At 42.1% G+C, this 15934-nt stretch overlaps 1 protein-coding gene across 1 annotated transcript in view; it reads right to left on the bottom strand.

The window, feature by feature from the left end:
- LOC147865878 (uncharacterized) overlaps positions 1-4941 on the bottom strand; it is a 50287-nt gene extending 45346 nt beyond the window's left edge. The window contains exon 1 of the mRNA XM_087316215.1: positions 3839-4941. Coding sequence (XP_087172341.1) covers positions 3839-4535 — 697 coding nt within the window. The 5' untranslated portion in view covers positions 4536-4941. The remainder of the gene's footprint in view (positions 1-3838) is intronic.
- Between the last annotated feature and the right edge of the window lie 10993 nt (positions 4942-15934).

Below are 15934 nucleotides of genomic sequence, written 5' to 3'. Positions count from 1 at the left end.
TGATTGGGTTAATCACTCAATCACATTTGAACTTAATAATTGTAAACATTTTATTCAATGTTCCAAACTTCCTTCTCATTCACTTGTGTCTTCTAAATCTTTAAGTGAGTATTCTAGTTCATTAATTTATTCGTGTGTAATTGATCCTGCGGTTCAATTTTATTATTTTAATATTGACGCCACACAATTACCACATTTTGAGCAACGATTACTCGACTCTATTTTAGAGGATTTTCAAGATGTGTTTCCTACTGAATTACCGCTTACTTTACCACCTAAACGTAATGTGGACCATCAAATTGAACTCATCCCTGGGGCTGCTCCTGTGAGCATTCCACCTTACCGACTTAGTCGATTAGAAGAGGATGAGATCGCTAAACAACTTAAGGAATACTTGAGTATGGGCCACATTAGGTATAGTAAATCACCTTGGGGTGCGCCAGTTCTATTAGTCAAGAAGAAGGAAGGTTCGTGGCGAAGGTGTATCAATTATCGCCGTTTGAATAAAATGACAATTAAGAATGCATATCCATTACCTCCTGCCGATGATTTGATTGATCGTTTGCACGGGGCTCGATATTTTACGAAAATTGACTTACGAACTGGTTATCATCAGATTCGCATCGCCGAGGATGATATTCCTAAAACCGCTTTTCGTACGCGCTATGGCCATTATGAGTTTTTAGTCATGCCATTTGGGTTGACTAATGCTCCAGCCACATTCCAGCAAGCGATGAATGATGTTTTCCGAGATCAACTCGGTGATTTTGTTGTCGTCTTCTTGGATGATATTTTGATATATAGCCGTACCTTGCAAGATCATGTTCAACATGTTCGATTTGTTTTGCGAAAGTTGCGTGACAACTCTTTCTATGCAAAACATTCAAAATGTGACTTCTTCCAAAAATCTATTGTGTACCTAGGTCATTTAATTACAGAAAATGGCGTTGAAATTGAACCTTCTCGTATTGAAAAGGTTAAACTTTGGCCCATTCCTCGTAATATTCGTGAACTTAGATCATTCTTAGGGTTTGTTGGATTTTTACGAAAATCAATTCGTAACTATTCCAAATTGACTACGCCATTAACTGACCTTTTAAAAGGTCATCCACGTAAGTCTGTCAAACCAATTTTATGGAATGAACAACTTGACAAATCATTTGAGACACTCAAGGAGCATGTGTGTCAGGCTCCCACTCTTCTATTACCAGACCCTTCTAAGCCTTTCTCAATTGAAACCGATGCTAGTGATTATGCTATTGGTGTCGTTCTTTATCAAGGTGGTCACCCTATCGCTTTTGAAAGTAAGAAGCTTGATGCTGCTCAATCTCGGTATTCGGTTCAAGAGAAAGAGTTGTTTGCGGTGATACACGCACTTAAAACATGGAGGCACTATCTCTATGGAAATAAATTTGTGGTTACAACAGACCATCAATCATTAAAGTATTTTTGTGACCAGCCCGATCTTGTTGGTCGTAAAGGCCGTTGGGCTGACCTTATGCAAGATTTTGATTTTTCCATACGATATCGCAAGGGTTCTATGAACACCGTTGCTGATGCTCTTAGTCGCATTAAAGAAGTTAACATGCTTAGCTTCACGGAAATAAAATCTGATCTTTTAGATCACCTTCGAGGGAAATACCTTGATGACAGTTATTTCTCAAAATACTGGACGAAAGCCGAATCTGGTTTAGATGCCGATACTAGCACCCTACCCTCGAAGGCGACCTTTCACATTACAAACGGTTTGCTCTACCGTAGTGGAAAGGTCTGTGTTCCAGATTTACCAAATGTTAAACAGAAAATTTTTCATGAATGTCATGATGCACCATCTGCTGGTCATCCTGGAATACAACGCACACTCGTTCTCATCTCGTGTACTTTTTTCTGGCCTAAGATGCGCTCTGACGTGCATAAATACGTAACTCAATGCTTACAATGTCAGATTAATAAGTCGGAACGACTTAAAGCTGCTGGTCTTTTACATCCCTTAGATATTCCCAACAATAAATGGGAAAGTATCTCGATGGATTTTATTGTTAGTTTACCTCGTACACAGAGGGGTCATGATGCCATATGGGTTGTCGTTGACAGGCTAACAAAATTAGCTAGATTTATTCCTACAAAAACCACGGTAACCGCTCAACAGTTGGCTTATCAATTTGTTGATGAGTTATTTCGTTTTTATGGATTACCGATGGATATTGATGAGTTTACTAGTGACTTTTGGACTCAGGTCTTTAAGAAACTAGAAACTACGTTGAGCATGAGTTCCGTAGATCATCCTCAGTCTGATGGACAAACTGAACGAGTTAATCAAATTATTGAGGACATGCTTCGAGGTTATGTAGCAAAAACCCCTTCTAAGTGGGAGCAATACCTTCCTATCTTAGAATTTGCCTATAATAGCTCTAAACATACATCCACTGGATATAGTCCTTTTATGTTGATGTATGGTTTTCAGCCACGTGCCCCAGTTGATGTCACGATTCATCGTGATACATTAGACAGTACACGCAATTTTTTGCAAGACATGAACCAAATGTTGCATATTGCCAAAGAAAATGTCAAGACAGCTCAAGATCGTGCTCGATTTTATGCTGATCAGGATAGACGTCCTCGTGCATTTACTATTGGTCAAAAAGTTTTTTTGCGTGTCCCGACTGATTCTACGTCATTATCTACGGGCAAGTGCGCTAAGTTAGCCCCACGATATTGTGGCCCATTTGAAATCCTTAAGCGAGTTGGGTCATCTGCTTATCACCTTGCCTTACCTCGTAACGTTGGTATTCATCCTGTTTTTCACGTCAGTCGTCTAAAACCATTTTTAGGCTCTGGTGATAACACCATCACAATCCAAGATCTTGTAACATTAGAGGATTTTTCTTACAAACCTCATGTTCCTGAACGAATTCTTGATTCTCGTACTAAACGTTTACGTTCTAAAGAGATTCGGCTATTCAAGATCAAATGGATGGATAAACCTATTGATGATGCCACATGGGAACGCGAGCATTCGCTTAAGGCACAATTTCCTCACTTTATATTGCAAGAGTGCAATCTTTTGAAGTAGGGGAGTATGTTATGTACACATAACGTTGGTGAGGGTAGGTCACTAATATTTACATTAGTGAAGGGTATGTTCACTATTATTAAAAAGGGGACTAATGATTGGATAGAATGAATGATATGTGCATGCACTATCATGATTTAGACAACCAATGAATAGAGAGCCTTTTAGAAAGGCACATCTATTCAAGGGGCCTAGGAAAAGGTATAAATATGAGGCTTAGCTACCCTCATAAGGATCATCACGTCGGAAGGCTGCTGTCGTAGACACCGGTGGTGCGGGCTAGGCTTTCGTCTCGACGATCGTGTTTATATCTTCCAAGGTATTAGTCATCCTAATATCCGGCGGTATGGGACGTCGGTGGTAGGTTGGCTATGTCTAGATCATAGCTCGGGGGTGGTCGGGTGGAACGGGTTCTTCTATCCAATCTATTTTCTTCCTTTTTACTTGATTTGGTCTATTGATTAGTAATAGACTCTTAACAGGCACATTGATGCACATGTTGTTCCACATATCGACAAACCTCTCGTCGTTCCCCATATGATTCTCTATGACTTTGGCCTTTTTCAGGATCGCGAGATCCTTTGGCGTGTCGATAAGCATGTCCATGATGTTTGCATACATCGAAAACTCATCTCCTTTCCTAGACATTATGTCATGTGCAATGAGGTTCCTCAGCACATCCCCTGTGCTGTCAAACAAGACAAGGCGCGGAAGATGGATCTTAAGTTTCCTCTTGTGACTCATACTTCATCACTGATATGTTACCTTCACAAGCCTTGAACCGAATGCCGGCTTTATAGAGTTGTGATGCTGTTGGGAGGCTAACATAATCCTTTTTGTGAGTTTCTAGTTTCTTGGTGTTTTTGCACATCCTCAATTTGCTCAGAAAAGAGAAACATGAGAAAACAGATTTTTTTGTGGATTCTTTGGGATTAGTTTGTCTCGAAGATTCTTCTTCTTTGACAGTGCACGCATAGTAGAGGGAATCAAGTAGATGGTCGCAAGTATTGATTAATTTTATGTTTCTCGATGCGAGAAACGCTAAAAATCCACTCCGTGCAACTTCGCTAGAGAAGAATGGATTACAGCGGGCAATAAATTTCCTCATGGTTTCCTCCAGAACATCCAATGAGAAGTCTCGATTGTAAGAAATCTTCTTTAGAGATGACATGGGAATTTGGTTGCCTATCAACAGCAAGTCCCTCTCTATTCGCGCGCCGAGTGTAAGGTTGGAATTGTAGAAAATGGCAAAGTAGCTGCAGACACTTTCCATAGGTTGGGATGTCGACAGAAACAGCAAGAATTCATGAATGAAGATGGTATCTACAGTGACCAGAAGTTGGAGGCACTCAAAGTCAGATTGGGGGAGGTTGAGATTATAGATGCGGCTAAGTCCATCCTGTTTAGGAGGGGTGAGATATTGTATAAGGTCTTCCACACCTGATATCCAATGTCTTTTCATGAATTTCTTCACACAAAGTGCCTTAAATTAATTAACGGGGGAAGGCTCACGATTTTGATAGAATGGACCGATGGTTACTAATTTAGGGTAATATGACTCTGGCCTCACTTCCAACAATGCTTGGGGAGGCTTCAAAATCATCCAACTTTCCTTCAACACAGGTTCATCATCAACATGCACATTGATTGTCTCCTTCATATAGTCTCTCCATTCATCTTTGGTTAAGATGAGCTGATGAGCAGGTTCATGTTTTGGAATTGTAGTGTTGAATCTGATATTCGTACCCATCTCGTCTTGTTCTTGTTCTTGTTCTTCTATGGGACACTAAGTTTGACTACTTTGTTATAGAATTAGATCAAGTAGTACTAGCCCTCTTTGTATGCATCTCTATGACTTAATCCTACTGTCAGATGATAAGAAAATCTATATACTATGTATGATAAGGAGAGAGAGAGAGAGAGAGAGAGAGAGAGAGAGAGAGAGAGAGAGAGATAAGAATGCAAATGTGTGGAATTCCCTACATGATTAGCAGTATGTGTTGTGTAAAGGCGTCCCTCCTTGCGCGGGAGTCGGCCGAAAAGTCGACTTGAGTGTCGACTGGTCGAAATCAGTTGAAAAGCCGATTAGAGTCGAATCACTGAAATCGGCCGAAAAACCGAATTACCGAATTTGGTCGAAATTCGGAAAGTAAAAGAATAGTCAGTTGCGAAGAACCGAATCGGGTTAGTTGATCGAATTCGGTGAGAGAGTCAAATTCGTACTCAGTCGAATAGACACACATATACATATACATATGTCTTCTACATTCAAAGAAGAAAACGACTTAGTATATATATGCTGACAGGCCTGGTAGTGCGCCTGTATGTGGGATAACTCACTAAGAGTGAAATAGTGAGAAAAGGGGAAAACCTACATAGCGTATGTGAGGGTGTGAGATATATATATGAGAGAAAAACGAGTAGTGTGTGCGTGGTGAATCTGAGAACGACTGGTTTTCTGCATAGTAGTGGCTGTGTAAGAGTATACGTACTCAGAAGCTAAGTAAGAAGAAAAGAAGTGTGAAGCAAAAGAGAAAAAGACAGAGAAGCTTCGGAAGCTTCGGAAGGAATAGTCACCTGCGTGCTAGAGTTTGAAGAACTTGACTGAAATCGTGGTTTCAGTACATGCTCATACCAAATCAGGTTTCATTGTTCTATGATTGTATTCTGTCATTTCTCATAGTGAAAGCTCTGTTCCGTGGTTTTTCCCTAAATCAGGGTTTTCCACGTAAATTGTGTGTTCTTTCTTATTTCCTGTTTGCGTCTAAGTTCAATTTCTGATTTCGAATCGGAGTGAAACTCTTTCAAACTGGTATCGGAGCATAGGTTCTAGATGGAAGGGAGCGTGAGTGGCTTTCCTGGGATGATTGTCTTGAACTCACAAAACTATTCAGATTGGAAGATCAAAATGGAAGATCTCTTAATAGTAAAAGACTTGTATGAGCCTATAGAAAACAAGGATATACCAAAGGGGGTAATAGATTCGGAGTGGAGAATCCTAAATAGGAAGGCAGTGGTGACCATAAGACAATGTGTAGACATTAGTGTCCTACAACATGTAGCGAGTGACACAAATGCCTTCGAGCTATGGCATAAGCTTTCCGCTCTCTATGAAAGGAAAAATGCCTTAAATAAGACCTTCTTGATGAGGAAGATAGTGAGACTGAAGTATGTAGACGGAGAGAGTATAGTAGAGCACATTAGTGCGTTTATGGGACTAGTGAATCAGTTAGCATCATCGAAGTTCCCATTAGATGATTGTATGCAGGCCACACTATTATTATGTACTCTACCCGATAGTTGGGAAAACCTAATAGTAACACTCAGCACTTCATGTAAAGAAGACAACTTATCCTTACAAGTAGTAAAAACGAGTATTCTAAATGAAGAGACAAGAAGAAAGGATAAAAGTGCTTTATCTCAATCGGAGGCTAATGTGACCCAAGAATTTAGTAGAGGTAGAAGAGAACATAGAAGTCTAGAAAATGGGGATAGGTTTAGGTCGAAATCTAGAGGAAGACCTACATGTTTTTATTGTGGGAAGCCTGGCCACTTCCAAAAGAATTGTCGACACCTTAGGAAGGACAAAGGCATGGCTGATGAGATCGAACCTAGAAAAATCTCCGATGATAAAAATACCTCAGCCATCGCAACTAGTGAGGAAGAGATGTTGTTCATATGTGAACAAGCTAGTGTGAATCTTGCAAGTGCTGAGAGCTCATGGGTAGTGGATTCCGGTGCATCATTTCACCTAACTCCCAAAAGAGAATGTTTCTCATCCTACACAGCGGGTGACTATGGTCATGTAAAGATGGGAAATGACGGGGAATGCAAGATTGTGGGCATAGGAACTGTGTGCTTGCTAACATCTACAGGCTGCAGGTTAATGTTGAAGGATGTACGTCATGTTCCGGATGTCAGGTTGAACTTGATATCGGCTGGACGGCTAGACGATGAAGGGTACAGCGGTGGCTTCCAAAATGGTTCATGGAAGTTCTGTAAAGGGAGCCTGATCGTGGCTCGAGCCCAAAAACAGAACACACTATATGTAATGCATGGGAAGTTGTGTTGAGAGGAAGCAAATGTAGTGGCTGGCCCAGATGGTGAGTTGTGGCATAAAAGGCTCGGACATATGAGTGAAAGGGGAATGCATATCCTTGCGGAAAAGGATTTCCTACCAGAGGTGAAAGGAGTGCATTTGGAAAAGTGTGTGGATTGCCTGGCTGGAAAACAAAATAGAACAGTGTTTCACTCTAGGCCTCCAATGAGGAGAGAGCATGCCTTAGAGTTGGTTCACACCGATGTATGTTATGTTCATGCCCCATCTCATCGTGGAGGACAATACTTTGTCACATTTATTGATGACTTCAGTAGGAAAGTGTGGGCTTATGTGCTGGTGTCTAAAGACCAAGTGTTGTCGGTCTTTAAAGAGTTTCATGCCAGGGCAGAAAGAGAATCCGGACAGAAGCTGAAGGCTGTCCGGACAGATAACGGTGGCGAATATAGAGGCCAATTTGAGATGTATTGCAAGACTCAAGGCATCAAACTTGAGTATACGGTGCCGAAGAAACCTGAGCTAAATGGTCTAGCAGAAAGAATGAATCGAACCATGATGGAAAGGGTAAGAAGCATGTTGGCACATGCAAAATTGCCAAAATCATATTGGGCTGAAGCAATGTTGACGGCTGTTTATCTCATAAACAGGTCTCCATCAGTGCCTTTGAAGGGGGATGTACCACAAAGAGTGTGGACAAGAAGAAATGTGTCTTATCAGCACTTAAAGGTGTTTGGATGTTTGGCCTATGTACATGTTGCTAAAGATCAGAGGTCAAAACTGGACAGCAAGTCCAAACCTTGTATATTCTTGGGGTACTCGGAAGACGAGTTCGGGTACAGAATGTGGGATCTCCTTGACAAGAAAGTGATAAGAAGTCGAGATGTCATATTCATGGAAGACAAGACAATCGAGGACTGGGAGCAACAAAGACCAGAGTCGTCTCCCAAATCGATCACTGCTATGGAGTCAATACTAGTCGATCCGACTCCCACACAACAATCGGCTAATGAAATTGAATTTGAGTCGGTCGACACCCAACAACAATCTGAGTCGGTCGACACCCAACATCTGACTGATACACACGAATTGGAGTCGGAAGATGAGTTGCTGGAAGAAAACGGCCATCAGCCAATTATTGAAGGGAGAAGATATCCACGAAGACAAAGGAAGGTCTCTTCTAGATATCCAGCCAGTCAATATGTTCTCTTGACTGATGAAGGGAAACCAGAATGCTATGAAGAGGCCATGACTGATGTACACAAGGAGAAATGGTATAATGCCATGCAAGAAGAAATGGATTCCTTGCATGAGAACCTAACTTATGAGCTGATGGAGTTGCCTGATGGTAAGAAGGCACTTAGAAACAAATGGGTCTACAAATTAAAGACTGGTGAAGATGGTAGTACACCCAGGTATAAGGCCCGTATCGTCGTAAAGGGTTTCCAACAGAAAAAGGGTGTTGACTTTGATGAGATTTTTGCCCCAGTTGTAAAAATGACCTCTATTCGGACTGTCTTGAGTATGGCCGCTAGTATGAATCTTGAAATTGAACAACTAGATGTTAAAACAGCCTTCTTGCATGGTGAGCTAGAAGAGGAAATCTATATGCAACAACCGGAGGGCTTTGAGGTAAAAGGAAAAGAAAATCTCGTGTGTAGGTTGAAGAAAAGCTTGTATGGTTTAAAGCAAGCTCCACGACAATGGTATAAGAAATTTGAGTCCTTCATGTTGGAACATGGATTCCACAAAACACAAGCGGATCATTGTGTATTTGTGAAAAGGTATAATGAGGGTGACTTTCTTATTCTGTTGTTGTATGTGGATGATATGTTGGTTGTTGGACAGGATGTCAAAAAGATTGCAAGCTTGAAGAAATCATTGAGCAAATCATTTGCCATGAAAGACTTAGGACCGGCAAAACAGATTTTGGGAATGCATATAGTCCGGGACAGGACTGAAAACTTGCTATGGCTGTCACAAGAGAAATATGTGGCAAAAGTTTTGCAAAGGTTTAATATGTGCGATGCAAAATCAGTCGGATCTCCATTGCCAATGGACTGTAAGTTAAATTCAGGACAATGTCCGAAATCTGAGAAAGATAAGGCAGAGATGAGAAGAGTGCCGTATGCCTCTGCGGTTGGTAGCCTTATGTATGCTATGGTTTGCACAAGGCCGGACATTGCATTTGCTGTCGGGATAGTTAGTCGATACATGGGAAATCCTGGAAGGGAGCATTGGGAAGCTGTGAAATGGATTCTTAGATACCTCAAAGGAACTTCGAATGTATGTCTTAGATATGGCTCCGGGAAACCTGTGCTAGAAGGTTTTACAGATTCTGACATGTCGGGTGATGTAGATTCTAACCGATCCACATCAGGGTATGTGATGACGTATTCAGGGGGAGCTGTGTCATGGCAATCAAGATTGCAAAAGGTTGTGGCTTTGTCTACCACCGAGGCTGAGTATATGGCTGCAGTGGAAGCCGGAAAATTACTTATTTGGATGAGAGAGTTCTTGAATGAACTAGGATTGAAGCAAGACAAGTACTTACTTCATTGTGACAATCAAAGTGCTATCCATCTAGCTAAAAATGCTACCTACCACTCTCGTACAAAGCACATTCAAAGAAGGTACCATTGGTTAAGAGAAAGAGTGGAAGAAAATGAGTTTGTTCTATCTAAGATCCCCACTGAAGAAAATGGCTCAGACATGCTCACAAAAATTTTGCCTATGGAAAAGCTTGTTGCATGCCGGAATAAGATTGGCTTGGTTGGTTCTCCCCCTACAGGAGTGAAGGGGGAGTTTGTTGTGTAAAGGCGTCCCTCCTTGCGGGGGAGTCGGCCGAAAAGTCGACTTGAGTGTCGACTGGTCGAAATCGGTCGAAAAGCCGATTAGAGTCGAATCACTGAAATCGGCCGAAAAACCGAATTACCGAATTTGGTCGAAATTCGAAAAGTAAAAGAATAGTCAGTTGCGAAGAACCGAATCGGGGTTAGCTGATCGAATTCGGTGAGAGAGTCAAATTCGTACTCAGTCAAATAGACACACATATACATATACATATGTCTTCTACATTCAAAGAAGAAAACGACTTAGTATATATATGCTGACAGGCCTGGTAGTGCGCCTGTATGTGGGATAACTCACTAAGAGTGAAATAGTGAGAAAAGGGGAAAACCTACATAGCGTATGTGAGGGTGTGAGATATATATATATATGAGAGAAAAACGAGTAGTGTGTGCGTGGTGAATCTGAGAACGACTGGTTTTCTACACAGTAGTGGCTGTGTAAGAGTATACGTACTCAGAAGCTAAGTAAGAAGAAAAGAAGTGTGAAGCAAAAGAGAAAAAGACAGAGAAGCTTCGGAAGCTTCGGAAGGAATAGTCACCTGCGTGCTAGAGTTTGAAGAGCTTGACTGAAATCGTGGTTTCAGTACGTGCTCATACCAAATCAGGTTTCATTGTTCTATGATTGTATTCTATCATTTCTCATAGTGAAAGCTCTGTTCCGTGGTTTTTCCCTAAATCAGGGTTTTCCACGTAAATTGTGTGTTCTTTCTTATTTCCTGTTTGCGTCTAAGTTCAATTTCTGATTTCGAATCGGAGTGAAACTCTTTCAGTATGTGAGGAGCCATTTCCCATAGGAAGAACATCGATTCTAATTAATCGATTCTTCTATACCTTTTTATTTGAGATGTGAAGTTTTTTTTTTAGTGGGCCCAACTTGTTAGTGCAACCCTTTTTGTGGACCGATCAATGTCTGATCACAACACCGATCATAGTTATGTGCATAGATTGACACATTCGTGATATTCGTGATCTTTGTTATGATTTCTTTCCACCATTTGGATTGGTCAAGTTTCCCAATGGAGTGGTTTGTATGGTTCGGAGGGATGGGTTCATGTGGATGCACAACAGCCCAATTGGGTTGGATTGTAAGGCAGATTTCCTTGTTGATATGAATCTCACCCATCTCTTAAACGACTACTACTTCTAAACTGATTTCTTCTTCTTCTACTTCTTCTAAACTGATAATTTCTTCCTCTTTTTCTTCTTGTAAATTGATAAATTTCTTGTAGATGATCAAAGTACCATCCATTCCTCTTTTTATACACCTATTAGTTCTTATGTATTGATGTGAACACATTTTGGTGGTGGCATCCAAGAAAAGTCAAGGGTAGGAATGTCAAGACATTTTGGTGATATCGAGGCATGAGTCAAAGGTGGACGTTTTGCCACCAAAGTGTGTTGACATTAATAGAGAAAGACTTCCACCCTTGACTCTTCTTAGACGCCACTAAAATGTCTTGACATTGATATAGAAAGATTTCTACCCTTGACTCATCTTGGATCCCACCAAAACGTGTTATGCCATCGATATAGAAAGATTTTCGCCCTCAACTCTTCTTGGATCCTACCAAAACATGTTATACCATCGATATAGAATGATTTTTGCCCTCGATTTTTCTTGGATCCCACCAAAACATGTTACGCCATCGATATAGAAAGATTTTCACCCTTGACTCTTCTTGGATCACACCAAAATATAGAAAGACATCCGTCCTCGAGGCTTTGTGGATTGTGGCAAAACATGTTAACATCAATATTAAAAAATGTCCACCCTTGAATCTTCCTGGATATCACCAAAGTGTTTCAACGTCAATAAAGAAAACTTTCCACCATGGAGTCTTCTGGGATCCACCATACCCAACTAAGAACGTTGTCACGAAGTTTCGCGCGCATGTGTTACTTGGGCGGGACCACCGGGGTCTTGGACTAGGGAGTACTCAAGGGATAGAGAAGACCCGAGGTTTGCTTTACGACAATACTACTTCCCGACCCCTTCCCGAGCAAGGTCTCGTTGCCCTTTCTTTTGTGACCCCAGTGGCTCTCGTTGATCACAACTTGTCGACCTTTCAAGATCACCGCACGAGCCAAGTGATCAAACGGGTACAAGAAAGATGAGCACGCAAGATGAACGCACAAGGGGATGATAACACAAACACGAATGCCCGTACATCTTTATGAGGAGGAGAGGTGCATGGGCCCTCCCGAACGCTCCCTCGTCACAAGACGTCGAACGTACGAGGAAGACACAAAACACACGCACAAAATGCTCGTACGCCTTTATGAGGAGGAGAGGTGCATGGGCACGCCTGAAACGCTCCCTCATCACAAGACGATCAAACGTACAAGGAAGACACACACACACACACACACACACACACACACAAAATGCTCGTACACCTTTATGAGGAGGAGAGGTGCATGGGCAATCCCGAAACGGTCCTTCGTCACAAGACGACCGAACGTACAAGGAAGACACAAACACATGCACAAATGCTCGTACGTCTTTATGAGGAGGAGAGGTGCATGGGCACGCTCGAAACGCTCCCTCGTCACAAGACGGCCGAACGTACAAGGAAGACACGAACAAAGAAAAGAAGGAAAGAAAGAAACACGAATGATATCGGCCAAAGAAATAAATACGTGTTCGATTCCAACGCAAGAGGACCCTTTATAAAATAGGCTTTGATTACAATGGTAACTTATAGTTAACCACAAGCTCAATCAAAACATAAATACTAAATGCCCTTAGAGACAAGAGAAAATCTGACCACAGTGAAGATGAACACACGAGCACCACCAAAATGCCAATCCCAATGAACCACGACCACCCGAACGGTGAGCACACCGGCTCGCAACGACGAATGGGGCGGAGCAATGTCGAACCAACGAAGCTTGGGCTCACGAGCACTTCGAGTGCCGACACGAAGAAGACGAGCACGTGGCGGTGGGGGGATGGAGGGGTATGAGATGAAGAGAAGTGGTGAATAAGACCATGAAGAGCTCTAAAGGAAAAATGGCGATAGTCTCCTCCTCCCAAAAACGTCCTCCTCGAATGAGCCCCCCTCGACCTCCTTTTATAGGAAAAAAGGAAGGGGAGGTCGCCAATTTTGTCTTTAATGCAAAAAAGGAATAAAATTCCTTAAACCACGCACAAACATTGCACATGCACATTTTGACCCCCCCTTTCGCCAGTTTTTCCCACTCTCGAGCATGCCACATCACGACATCCACTCCCACCAAACCGCACATCCTCCGGTATGTGCCAAGAATGGTGGGCTGAGGGTGGTCAATAGTTCATTTCCTCCTCCTCATTGACTCCGTGGCTTGGTGTTTGCTCGCCTTTATCTTCGTCAAGGTCATCGAGGTTTGGCTCCTTGTTGTGTCGCTTTTTGAAGATTTTGACCCGCTTCTCGGCTATTGGTATAGCCAGCTTAGTCCCATCGAGTTCAGCGAGATGGTAGGTAGCATTATCGTTTGCACTCGTTACCACGTATGGCCCGAACCATCGCTTTGCGAATTTCGGCATCGAGCTATGTTGATTGTCGAGACTACTATCATATACAATCACCCAGTCTCCTTTTTCGATCTTTCGAGGGCGTAGTCGGTGTGTCTTGTCGAACCGGGCTTTGTTACTTAGTCTAGCCGCTTCTAACCTCTCCTTTGCCAACTCCAAATCTTTGGGTCTTCTCTCAAGTTGCCTTATCCTTGTTGCTAGAAGCTCTTCCCGACTCATCTCATCTTCCCACAGCATCGCTACCCATGACGCGATCGTGTCTTCAATGGGCATCACCGGCTTTTGTCCGTACATGAGTTTAGCTGGCATGAAACCTGTATTTGAGCTATGAGTTGTTTTGTCGCCCCACAAGGCATAAGGTAGTAACCGAGGCCAATTTCCGACTCGCCCATCGCAAGCTCTTACAATGGCTTTTATGATAGTCACGTGTCGCGTTCTATGTTTCTATTAGCCTCCGGGTTATAAGCGGTCGTGAGAGAGAGCTTCACTCCAAGTCGTTCAAAGAGCTCTATAGCTTCATGAGCATTCAACTCTCCTCTGTCGGCCATTATCTTTCCCACACTTCCGTACCGGCAGATGACATCCTCAAGTAAGAATTTACACACCCCCGCCGTCCTTTTGTTTGCCAAGGCTCATCGTTCTACTTGGTTTGTTAGGTCTTCTCTTGCTAGCACCAAATATTTCATTTGGCCCACTCCCATCGGCATCGAAACCAAATCCACCTTCCATTTGAAGTGTATGGTAAGTGGGTAGGTCGGGTGCAACTCATCCCTATGGCGTATGTTGGAGTGTATCTAGCAGCTTTCACACGTCCCCACGAAATGGGCAACATCCTTGTACATTCCCGGCCACCAATACTTCTCCTTTAACTTCTTGAATGTTGCCCACGTCCCTCTATGGCCCGCCCAAGGATTCTCGTGGAACTCACACACCAATGTTGTCTGGTCTTCTTCCTTTATGACCACTCGTTGTGGCGTCCCCGTCCTTCTCTTCGGGTGCCTCCAGAGGAATCCCCCTCGTAGGAAGTACTTGTACGCTGTCGTAGTGTATTCCACACACTACGTGAAAACCATAAAATAATATATCCGATTTTAGATACATATAAATAAATAAATAATATATCAAAAGAATATATCACGTGCATAGGGCAAGATTTGAACCATGCACCTCCATGTAAATAAACCCCAACTTTACCATTGTAATAACTTATCTTTAGTGTTATAAATATAGATTTAATACGTATAAGACCTTTATTTACACATACCTTTATAAAAAGGTAAAAATCATGTATTCTTTAGAGTGTGAATATTTTATTTACACGTGACATTAAAAGTGACTCATGCACATCTAGCGTGCATGAGCCCTATATTTAGGAAATGACAAAGCATCACATGCACATTTAGTGTGCATGGACACTTTAGGTGAAAAAGGATGAAGCCATGCTTAGCCTCTTCCATCTTTATATAAGGAGGAGAGAAATATGTATATGGTTGTTGATTAATATAGAAGAATTGATCAATCTAATAGATTCGTGGGATTCACGAATTTTTGCCATCTAATTGCTCTAATAATCTAAATATTGTTTTAATTACACTAAACTCGTGGGATTCACGAGGTTGTCATCTTACTTCTCTTTCCACTATTCATAACTAGCCTTAAGTTGTATTCCTCTTCCTCCTAGTCAAAAACCTCGGCGGTTCCCACCCGACTCACGCAACGATCCGGAGTCGAAGGGCACGACAACGCTTTCTTTCGGACTCTCTATGCTTCCTCCTTCGACCATGAACTATCCACTATCATTGACCTTAAGAACTTGCCAATGTGTAGCAACTCCCCTTCGTATTCGCTTTCGTTGAAGGCGTGGAGTACTCGCACATCTCGATCATCTATAGACGCTTGGGCCGTCTTAAAGAAGTCAAGAGAGACATCCTCATCTTCAGACACCATGTCGCTTTCGCCCTCGAATCTTGCCCTCGATAGCATATCTGCCATGGCATTGTTCTTCCCTGAAATGTGGTGGATCTCCGGGTTCATTGCTTTGATGTAAGCAATCCACCTTAGCATAGCTAAGTCAGGTGTTGCACATCCCGAAACCATCCCTAGGATTGGAAGGCAAGTTAGAGTTGAATGTAATACAGAGTCAGGGTAATTTAAAGTCAAATATAACCTAGAGCCGATAGGTCTTTGGACTCGAAGGATCTTCATTGCCCACTTTCCCTAAAGTTTGTGTAACTCTATCTCTCGAGCTCAGAATTCTAAGCCGAGAATTCCAAAACGACCCTCATGGGAAAACCTTTGTACTAGATACTCAGACAATGATTTACACAAACAAGAGAAAGTATATTATATTAATTTTTTGTAACCATGAATAAGTTTATGAGGGTGAAAATACAATGAGAAAATCTCTTGGTTTTGTTACATGGAGTGAACAAGCAATAGAA

Source organism: Azolla caroliniana, unplaced genomic scaffold (genome assembly GCF_043228905.1).
Source record: "Azolla caroliniana isolate FFs.n. ecotype wild unplaced genomic scaffold, voAzoCaro1.0.p SCAF_3, whole genome shotgun sequence".
NCBI classification, from domain to species: domain Eukaryota; kingdom Viridiplantae; phylum Streptophyta; class Polypodiopsida; order Salviniales; family Salviniaceae; genus Azolla; species Azolla caroliniana.
Note: the sequence above shows the minus strand (reverse complement) of the source record. Positions and strands in the feature narration are given on the sequence as shown.